The following is a 10,866-nucleotide window of genomic DNA, read 5'->3' as shown; positions in this document are numbered from 1 at the left end:
TGTATGTCTCTGTGTCTCGATGTCTCTGCATGTCTATGTATGTCTCTGTGTCTCGATGTCTCTGTATGTCTCTCATGTCTTGATGTCTTTAATGTCTCTGTATGTCTCCATGTCTCTGCATGTCTCTGTATGTCTCTAATGTCTCTGTATGTCTTTGTTTTTTAAACTGGTCTTATCCCCTTCGTCGTGTTATATATTTTCTATAATCCAATAAATCCACATCCTCTTAACTCATTGCTTGGATTTGACTGGTCAGATGTATTTGTTTTCAGATTTGGGGTTCTGGGACATTTCAGGGTCACCCTGCTTGGTGAGGTGGGGGTCCAGCTCTCCTGCTGCCCACACCTTGTGAGAGCCAACTTCCCTCCACAGTTCCATCAGCTGACACAGAGCTCATGGATGATCATACTGTGATGATCATGTGAGACGGGGAGATTAAACAATGCAGGTGTAGACAGTATCACTATCTGTCCGTACATTATGCACATTACCCTACACAGATAAACCATCTAAAAATAGCTTGTGGTTCTTGCTCAGCAAAACAAAAAAGCCTCTGCAGTTACGGTGCATGACATGTCAGAAGCTGTTCATGCTTGTTAGTTAAAAGTTTAATTAAAATGATTCAAATTAAATATGTGGTTTGTTTTCCTCCAAGCACTCCCGTTGTATCTTCCTAAAAGCAGTTTATTTTTAATTTAGTAAACCGAGAACATTGTAGTTCCGAGGTAAGGATTCGTTGTGTGGTGGGTTGCGTAGGTTAAAGATTCACTAAAGTTTTTTTCAGTTTGAGCTGCGGCCAAGTTTCAGGAAATATCAGAAAAATGTTTGAGTCCCAGGCGACGCGAGTCTGACGTGGACTGTGTTGATTTGTTTACCACCATGACACAAACTGAAGTAATGATTTTACTTTGTTGTTTCTTTAATTCCTCTTCAGAGTCAGTCACTCGGCATTCTCTCCTTTGGACTAAATTTAATGCTGCCATAATTAATTAAGGACATTTTTGTATTTTAATTGTGCCCTTACTTTAAAAACACTGATATCTTAAAGATAATTAAAGCACTGATTTTATTGGATGTAACCATAACATTATAAATTATTTTACCACCTTGACTTTTAGTACGTGTTGTTAGTTAAATGAACCGAGTTTGTTGTGATTCCCACATTGCAAGTCTCAAGTTATTGTTTTTAGGGAGGTAGGAGCTCAACATGCAACTTTTAAATTCCCTGTTTTTGTCTGGCGGGGTTTTTCTTTGACTCTGACCATCCAGCCTGTGCAGGAGAATCGGTTTATTTCTCTGAGACTGTTCCTGTAACGCAAACGTATTTTAAAGCACCTTTCTTAAACAATACATCAAAGCGCCTCATTCAATGTAATAAGAGAAGTAACGTTAAAATGATGAACAAAAAGGACTAGAAAAGACAAAAACAATCAAACCTCATTGTATTTATTTTATAGCAGCTCTGTGATGGTTTAATAATTTACTGTTCGATTGCCCTCAGGGCACTTTACAGGAACATTCACATACATTAAAAAGCCAATTAGTAAAGTTCTCTATCTAAGGAAGTAATTGAAGTAATGTTTAATGCGTAAAACAAACTTTTCTTCTGTAACTTTTGCAAAGAAAAACACAAAGGTCAAACATATTTCAAAGCCTTAAAGTTAACAAAAAGCTTTTAAAGCTGATGTCCAGTAGAGAAGATCAAGGGCTTCATTTAACACAGAAATGTGTGTTTTAAAATAATCTAAATGAGATGAAATAAAAGCTTTGTTAATAATCTACTCGTGTTTTTGACACGAGCTTTTGTCCTTTTTAAAAATAATGGTCTAGAGGTAGAAAAAAAACTTCAGTTCTTGAGTTCTAACCTTTGAGAGATCAGTCTGGAGCTGCACGTCTGAAGTAATAACTCGGGAGAAGTTTCACCTTTTTAATCTTTAAATTGTGTTTTGTGAGCTTTAATTAAAGGAATAAAAATAAAGACTAATCATGATAATGGGTCTCGGTTCTTCTGTTATTTGGTGTTGGGTTTTAATTTGTGATGTTGACAGAGAGCAGAAGATACTTACAGTTTTCATAGGCGCAGTGCAGAGCCAAGTGCTACAGCACAACGTCTGCTTTAACTTCTACAAACTTTGTAGCTGATGTTTCTGTTGATTCAAAGAAGGCTTCACGTGGTGTTGATCACGGTGCAGCACTGCCCTGCAACACAAGCAGTACAAAATAATTTGGTGAAGTTGCTCCAGATTTCTTATGCAGGTGTTTTTCCAAACGCTTTATTGCTTTGGTCACTGACTTGCAGCGTTGTAGTTGGGGTCGCCTGCAGCGCTGCACAGATGAGAACGAGTCTGTATTCACTTTCCCAATACGAAGCGTTTGTTTTTGTTTATGTGCTTTGAACTTGTCCTGTGTCACTGATGAGACACAACTTGAATATTCACTGCGTGCTCACTTAAGCTGTGATGAATCCAACCTCAAACAGAGGAGTAGCTCTGACTCTTACTGTCGGCATCGGATACTTTTGTTGCAGAGTGAATCGTAAACGTAGTGCACGAGGAGCCTCCATGACACTTGAGGGAGTAGTTTGGGGTTACTTGAAATGTGCGTTCTGACCTCTTTTCTTTGTTGTTAGTTTAATGTCACGAGTGCACAGAGTCACAACATTAAGATGCCCAAAGATCTGACATCGTGCTCTTTGCTCCTCACTGGTCTTTAGTTGCAGAGGTCTTCTGGTCGTTTGAGGAGGGGGGGCTAATGGGAGGAGTGGAATGCAGCCTTGTATAGGCTCTTTAGGGTCCAGGGCCCCCCACCTCCTCCCTTTCGTTCTGGCCTGTTTCAGTCACTCACCTGCCAGCTGAAACAGGGCAGGGAAACCTACGCAAGCTTTGAAAATGAAGATGAAACGAGAGCTGCTATAGCTGTAACTATAGGGACTCTGGTTTCTTTAGCTTCTAAATGTCAGTATCTGATTTAGCTTCGTTGTCCCAGTATGAGAGGCGATTTGCAACTGGAGAAGAGCATGCTCTGGACTGTCGCAGTGTTTGAGGGATGAAGTCACCCGTGCAGCAAAGATATTTTCTGACCACTGGCTCGGCTGTGGTTGGTCTAAAAGATCCAAACTAATACCGTTAAATCTCACGGACGAGGCCATTGTTCTTGGGGGTTCGCACCACTAACAAGAGAAAATTATGATTTACCATTAAAAATGTGTTCCCACTAATTCAAGCAGCGTGCATCTCTTCCATGTAAAAAGAAAATCAGTTCAGTTTATTTGTTTGTTTAGTGCCAATTCACAACGAGTCTCTTTATGGGTCTATGCACAAAAGTAACAAATCGTAAATGAAGCGTAATTTAATTTAGTCTGAAACCGATTCAGCTCCACATCAACTGCACGGCTGATACGACCACATTCAGTACTTCATTAAAGGTCAGTTAGTGTAGTGTAGTAAATCAGAAAGCTGTGCCAGTTCTTCACTTTGCTGCGACCTTCATCCAGTTTTGAGCCTCTCTGGAGGTTTGTGACAGCCCGTCACCGTGCTTCTGCTCTTATTTACCCTCTGCCCTCACGTTCACAGCATCTCAGTCCAGCAGCAGCCTGAAGAAGCAGAGGAGTCGCGGCATATTCAGCACATTCTTGTGTTGCTTTCGCAACTACAACGCAGAGCCACCAGCCACAAACACCAGCCCCCCACCTCCACCTGTCGAGGAGAATGGATCGCCTCAAAAGGTAACATGCCGACATCTGTTGTTGCTCGTGTCTTATTTCAGTTTTATTTCTGTTGCTCTTTGTTTTTCTGTGCACCTCACCCTGTTTTTATTTATGCGTGTCACTCTCTCTTGTGTTGTAGTGTGACCAGGTCGAGGTCAGCCCTGTTCCTAGTGTATGTATTGTATTTGAATTTATTTACCTTTGCATGCTGACTCAGCGGGCTACTGTTCTCTTTATTATTCATCTGTAGCCTAATTTCAGCTGATCGTTCAGAAAGTGTAAGGTGTTGCGTCGCCTGCAGGAATGGCACCTGGCTGTTTGCTTAAAGAAAACAACAAACCGTTTAATAAACGAGGCAAGAAACTATTTAAGTTCATCACCTCCACAGCTTCTGTGCAAACAGCTGATCCTTTTCGTGTGAACCTGCTCTGCTCATGAATGATGCTGAGAGCAAGGATTAAACTCCACGGTGGCACTTTGCCTTTAAATCATCATGTTTACTTACTAGTTACCAACAAGTTGGTCACATCAAGCAGTGGGCTCATCTGCTATAATACATCAATATTTCTGCTTGTTTCGTTCTTTCTTGTTCACACATTTTCAGGTTTACTGGTAAACAAACTTTCAGAATGGCCGTTTGTCTCGTGCGAGTGGGGACAAACAACGAGTGGACAGGGATTGAATTGACCTCCAGCTCTAATTCAAAGGGTTAATCTCAACTTTTACAGCAAATGTTTAGAAATCAATAGACGTTTACAAAGTCCGTATGTTTTCATGAGTTATTGAAGAAAAATAAATGTTTTGTGGACTTTGAAAACAAATCCCTCATTGCTGACAGTTTGGAAGTCATGAGAAAAACCAAACGCTCAGTTTGTCAAACGTTAGGACGGTTGTTGTGGATTTTTGTACCGTTTTATTTTAGGTTAGCTAGCTTAGCTGAGCTGAGGTTAGCTGTGCGTGTTGTAATGCGTATTCTTGTGCAGCTCTCGTGTTGCCTTGGCGACGACTCTAGGGTCATTACATTGTAAAGCACCTTCATGTTAGTTTGCAGGGATTGACCGGTGCAAACACAGAGTTTTAAAAATCCCCCTTCTGTTTCTGTCAGCTGTCACATGGTCAGTTCAAACAGCGGTGGCAGCCATGCCTCTGCACCACAACACTGCCCACAAACAGTTTGTGTCGTCCTCAGAGCTGCGGAAGAAGCTTCTCCTCTCTTTATGCGACGGCAGCTGGTGAACTTCTGCTGCTTGCAGCCAATGAGAAGCTGTTCTCCTTTAAGTAGCTTTCATCTCTTGTAACGCACGGAATATTAACATCTCTTTGTTTCTGTCTTTTAACTTTAGCATGAAGTGCGCAATATTTGTGTAAAATTTTGTGTACCATCACCTTTTCCAACTTTATGCAGCCCAGTTTAGTTCCTCCTAAACACTCGGTAGAAAAACTGCCTGGTTGAAGCTAACTTTATTTTTTAACCGATATTTTTACTTCTTTTTAATTACCTTCACAATAACTATAAATGTAAATGCTGTTAATACAATTCATATTTCTTGGCAAGTTTTACTGACTCTGCTCAATGTAATATTTTTGTAGATGAGTAAAAATATTTGTACTCGCCAGTTTAGGTTTTCTTTTTCTGTCTTCAGTTTTTGATGTGCATTTGATATCTGTATGTGCACGTTAGACAGATGATTTGGGCAAGCTGTGTATCTCTGACATGTGTAGTTTTTGTCTCTGTCGCAGAGCAAAAAGGGGGAATTGAAAATACTTGAAAATACCCTCCGTCCATGTTGTGTGATAACTTAAAAAAGTGAGGTGTCTTTCTCATGTGTGTCTACATCTAGGTGTAAGGCAGGTTCTTTGAAAAACTGGGGTGCATCGTGTGTGTGTGTGTGTGTGTGTGTGTGTGTGCATTAGGGGTGCACCGATAAATCGGCCCCGATTTCCTTAATTTGGGAAAATCAGAAATCGGCCGATACTTACATGAGAAACTGATTTTTTTTAGTTTTAACAACAACTGTCTGAACTTCATTTATATTTCAGAGCACTACCTCATGGCCAGTTAACACAAGTTTGTATTGTTTCTAGGATATAGACTGAAAACTGAAGGTGCATTGTGACCTTCTAACACCTAACGGTGTCGATTATAAAACAAAATCGGAATCGGCAGCTCAGACTTTTTAGAAATCGGTGATCGGCCAGAAAACTGCAATCGGTGCACCCCTAGTGTACATGTATATTTATATGTGCGTGTGTATATGTGTGTATGTTTCTGTAACCCGGCCACCCCCATCAGTTCAGGAAACTGTGCTTTCTAGGTTTTTTATTGCTGAAACTAGTTTCCTCAAATGAGTGGGGTGGAAGGTTAATTTTTGGTGGTCAAGGCCTCCTTTGCTCCTGGAGGTGGATAAAATGTCTCTCCAGGATTCGTTTCTCTGCCTGAGCTGATAAGAACACCCCCCAAGTTGAATAACTTGCACCAAAAACATTTAGGTTCACTTCATTCTCTGTTTAATTCCAGTCTAACTACACTGTTGAACTCCCTCAGTGCCGGGGGACGTTGTTCTCCTCTTTTAGTCGTTTGTCTTATTATTATTCACCGTCATCGTCCGTCCGTCTGTCCTTCCACTTGCTTTCTTCACCATCTTCTCTCTTCTGTGTCGCAGGGAGCTGGTGCTCCTCTCCAGCAGTCACTGTGAGAACGACCTGAACGTAACTAACGACATGAGAAAGTCACAACTCAGCTTGGTCCTGTTTTCAGCTCTAAGCAGTGGACGTGTTCAGGGACTGACGGCTCTGAAACAGCCGGCTCAAATAAAAGGAGCAAACAGAGTTTATCTTGACACCTTACTGACAGGATGTGTGAGCACAAACACGTTGTGGATTAATAAACATCAGTCTGTGTAAGTCAGTGAGCCCACTGACCGCTGGACCACCGTACGACGAGAGGAAGCAGCGGTTTCAAACTCCTCTCTGCAGTGGCTGCTGTCTGTAATGACCTCCAGCTGTCTGCTAACACGGTTACTGACAAAATCAACATGTATGCATTGCTTTAGCTTGCCCCCCCCCCCCACACACACACACACACACACACATTTAGAACTACATAATATCCTAAACAAATATTGGAAGGGAAGCTTCCAATATGTTTGTTTGCTGTAAATGGACTTTATCCCTTGAACTAAAGCTGGAAGTCACAACTTGCCTCTTTTTATTCAATATTTTGGATTTAATCTTGTAGCCTCTTCACTCGTTTAAAGGATGATTATCTTATTATTATTTAAAGGGTGATCATTTTTATGCAACAGCCTAATTTGAGATGGCTTTGAACTGAGCCTTTGTACTGAAGTAGAGTTTTGTGATGTATAATTATTATACCTCAGTATTCCTAACACGCTCTGATGGTATTTAATGTAAGCTCATGTGTGTCCGTTTCTCCAGCCGCCAGCTAAATACCTCCTACCAGAGGTGGAAATATCTGACTATGGCAGGAAGTGTGTGGTGATCGACTTGGACGAAACGCTCGTTCATAGCTCCTTTAAGGTACGATGAAGCAAAGAGCACCTTCTGAGAGTGGCGTGTACAGTTCTGTTAACTTGCTTTATTTTGCACACACATTTATTTTGTAATGAGATTCGGGCGCTTTACTCTTAATAATCAAAGCTGAACCAATAATTCCCTGAAAGTTGGTTTAACTTCATTAGATAGCTGTGAATGAATAAAAGATGTGTAATAGTAAAAATATGTAAAGTGAGGAAGTGTATTGAATGGCCTCAGTTTGTAAACATCGCCTGTCTGAAAACACTGATCGGAGATCAGCTGGTCTGAGATCAGCTGGTCTGAATGCAGCCGAGATAGTGGCTCGTGCAATTTATATTTTGAAAACGTTACTTAAATGTTTGATTTATGTGGTTATTGTTTTAAATTAGGAAGTTGCTGGACGTGACCCCTGGGTGCCCCAGAAGTGCCACATCTCACTCCTACCTGTTGCTATTTACACTTCTAAATAATCACACATGTTGATGGAAATATTCAACAGCATTTATGTAAATAATGAATTTTTTAGTGTAAAATAGTCATGCATTGTGAAAGTGACAGTAGTGTAAAGGACGGAGCTTAGTTTAGGATCCAGTTTGGTCTTGGCTGCCTTCAGGGCAGGACATAAAGTTTTTCTGCATACTTCAAGAAGCTTTCCACAAAAAGTAAAGTATTAATTATAACTTTTACACAAAAAGCCAATTTAAAATGGCTGAACTTTGCTTCTAAATAAACCTTGTAGCTGCAGTTAGATGTGAAGAGAGTCCTGAGGGTCTTAAATGTATTTTTTCTGTTTTTGTTGAGATGAAACCTCAAATGATCCTCCTGTCTGGAGAAAACCATTTCATTGTTCAGGATGGTAAATTACTGCTCTAGTTACAGTAAGAAGGGACTGATTTGGCAGTACTTTGTAATAAAGAACAAACTGGTTGTTCTCTTATCAAAGTACATCTGGAAACTTGGAGTTTTGGTTCTCCTAGGAGGCCCTCTGCCGGTCAGTTAGGGTATTACTCCCAGTTTAATGCCCTGTTCCTTCCTTCCACAGCCCATCAGTAATGCTGATTTCATCGTACCCGTGGAGATCGATGGTACCGTTCATCAGGTAATCAATGATAAGATGTTTTTTAGTAAAATCGATTAGTTGTATTAGGAGAAGAGGGATCAAATGATCTCCAGTGGACAACCCTGAAGAGACGGGCTGTTATCCACTTCAAGTAATCCAGGATAGGCTGTGTGTATCCTGGTTGGCCTGTTCATGATTACTTGCACTGGGTGTCAGCTGCTGGCAGCAGTCGTGTTCATCTACACAAAATATGGTCCTTTTTGTAGCAAATTTGTTCTAACGTCATGTTGATGTGGTTCTGATGTGAACTGGGCAGCTGTGGCTGAGCGGTTAGAACAGTCGTCCCCCAATGCAAGAGTTTGGGGTTCGATTCCACCAGCAGTCACATGCTGAAGTGTCCCTGGGCAAAACACTGAACCCTTCATTTCCTCTGATGTGTGTCCCATCAGTGTCTGAATGTGATAAAGCTCTGATTAGTCTTTGTACAGATCTAGTAGAGTGCTGTTTGGGTAAATGAGGCACAGATTGTAAAGAGCTTTGAGTATTTTGATAAGATAGAAAAGAGCAATCTATATAAGTACAGTCCATTGACCATAACTTGCATTGTCCGTGTCATTTTGTGTTTTTATCATTATTATACTCCCGCTGAAAGACAGATGTTTACATCTGTCCATAAACTTTCTTCTGTCTGAACCATAACTTCTGATCTATGCATCATCAATAGACCAGTATTATATACCAGTACATTTTTCATCACCCCAGCTTTGTGACACTGGTCAAAGTCACAAATCAAAGTTAAATCAAAGTCTTTGCTTGTCCGGGTCATTGCTATATATTGACATATAATAGTTTGTCGGTGGGTGTAAAATGTGTCTTGTGTACTTGTTATTTTTCTGGGAGTATTTTTCGGGCTGCTGCCGTTACGCCGTATTATTTTACATTATTAGTGTTTAGTGTATATCTTGGATCTTTTAGCGTACCGTTTGGTGTTTGTTTAGCGTATATCTTGGTGTACATCTTAGATCCTTATTTACTGTTTCTTTTTATACTTTTGCTATTTTTGGATGTAACTGGGACCCTGTGTACATAACTTCGTTCCACCTCATGTACCACACATGGTGGAAACGACAATAAAGTTGACTTGAACTTGAACTTAGACGTGTTTGTTTGCAGGTGTATGTGCTGAAAAGACCCCACGTGGACGAGTTTCTGCAGAAGATGGGAGAGTTGTTTGAGTGCGTGCTCTTCACAGCCAGTCTTGCAAAGGTGTGTACAGATGTGGTGATGGTTTCTGTCCTCACTTGTTTTGTTTACCAACAAGTAAATAAATCTGCTCCTGCTCTTTGAATTTTTACAACCTTCAATTTTCTCTTTTTTTATTTTACTTTTTTTTATTTTATTTTTTTTATCTTTGCCAATAGGTGCTTGGGTAAGTGTATAGAAAGAGACCCAGAAATAATAATGTACAGACATGGACAGAAATTTTGGTGCTCGTTCCTTTTTGTTAAATAAATAATAAATAAATAATAAAAACTCAAAGTTCACTGAAATATTTGAAACTGACTAAATTAATTATAAGGAACAAAGACTGAAAATGAACTGATGTAAAATCAGTCATGACTTGATTCAACAGAATAAAAACAATTAATTAATGATGCAGGTCTTGACCCAAAGGATGGTGCCCTCAGAAAGATTCAACTAATTTGACCTGGGAGGGGGGGGTCCTGTAATCAGTGTCTCAGGTGTCTTCAGTCTGTAATCAGTCTGCCTGTTTAACAGGTGGCAGGTAGTCACAGGGCTGCTTGGTATCATGGTGTGTAACACTGAGCATGGAGCACAGGAAGCTGAGGACAGAGTGTCTCAGGAGCTTAGAGACGATGACTGCCATCATGCTGAAGGTAAAGACCATGAGACTGTCTCCATCAGCTCGATGTTCCTCAGACTACAGCTGCTCAGAGAAATCTGAAGGTCCACAGGACCAGAGACAACCAAAGCACACTCAAGTCGCAGGTCTTCAGTTCTCCAACAGGATAATGACCCAAAACACAGAGCAGAACACACCCAAGAACGGATCAGAACCAAACATGGGACAGTTCTGAAGTGTCCTTCTGAGCCCTGATCTAAATCCTGTTGAACATCTGTGCAAGAAGCTGAAACATCTGGAGAAGATCCATTTGAAACCTGAGACAGCTGGAGCAGTTTGATCATGAGGAGTGGACCAAGACGCCTGCGGACAGGTGGACCAGGACGCCTGGGGACAGGTGGACCAGGACGTACAGATGGACCACCACGGACAGGTGGACCAGTACAGATAGGTGGACCAGGATGCCCGCGGACAGGTGGACCAGAACGTCTGCGGACCAGGACACCCCCAGGCAGGTGGACCAGGACGCCTGCCGACAGGTGGACCAGGACGCCTGCCGGCAGGTGGACCAGGATGCCTGCAGGCAGGTGGACCAGGACGCCTGCCGACAGGTGGACCAGCACGGACGGGGGGACCAGCACGGACGGGGGGACCAGCACGGACGGGGGGACCAGCACGGACGGGGGGACCAGCACGGAC

At 41.6% G+C, this 10,866-nt stretch overlaps 1 protein-coding gene across 2 annotated transcripts in view; it reads left to right on the top strand.

Moving 5' to 3' along the window:
• LOC119414960 (CTD small phosphatase-like protein) overlaps positions 1 to 10,866 on the top strand; it is a 13,809-nt gene that overhangs the window by 1,102 nt on the left and 1,841 nt on the right. The window contains exons 2-6 of one of the 2 annotated variants that reach the window (XM_037682078.1): positions 3,573 to 3,724; positions 3,846 to 3,878; positions 7,145 to 7,246; positions 8,286 to 8,342; positions 9,477 to 9,569. In XM_037682078.1, coding sequence (XP_037538006.1) covers positions 3,573 to 3,724; positions 3,846 to 3,878; positions 7,145 to 7,246; positions 8,286 to 8,342; positions 9,477 to 9,569 — 437 coding nt within the window. The remainder of the gene's footprint in view (positions 1 to 3,572; positions 3,725 to 3,845; positions 3,879 to 7,144; positions 7,247 to 8,285; positions 8,343 to 9,476; positions 9,570 to 10,866) is intronic. The other variant, XM_037682079.1, reaches the window with a different exon arrangement.

Source organism: Nematolebias whitei, chromosome 9 (genome assembly GCF_014905685.2).
Source record: "Nematolebias whitei isolate Nwh7 chromosome 9, NemWhi1, whole genome shotgun sequence".
Classification (NCBI taxonomy): Eukaryota; Metazoa; Chordata; class Actinopteri; order Cyprinodontiformes; family Rivulidae; genus Nematolebias; species Nematolebias whitei.
Note: the sequence above shows the minus strand (reverse complement) of the source record. Positions and strands in the feature narration are given on the sequence as shown.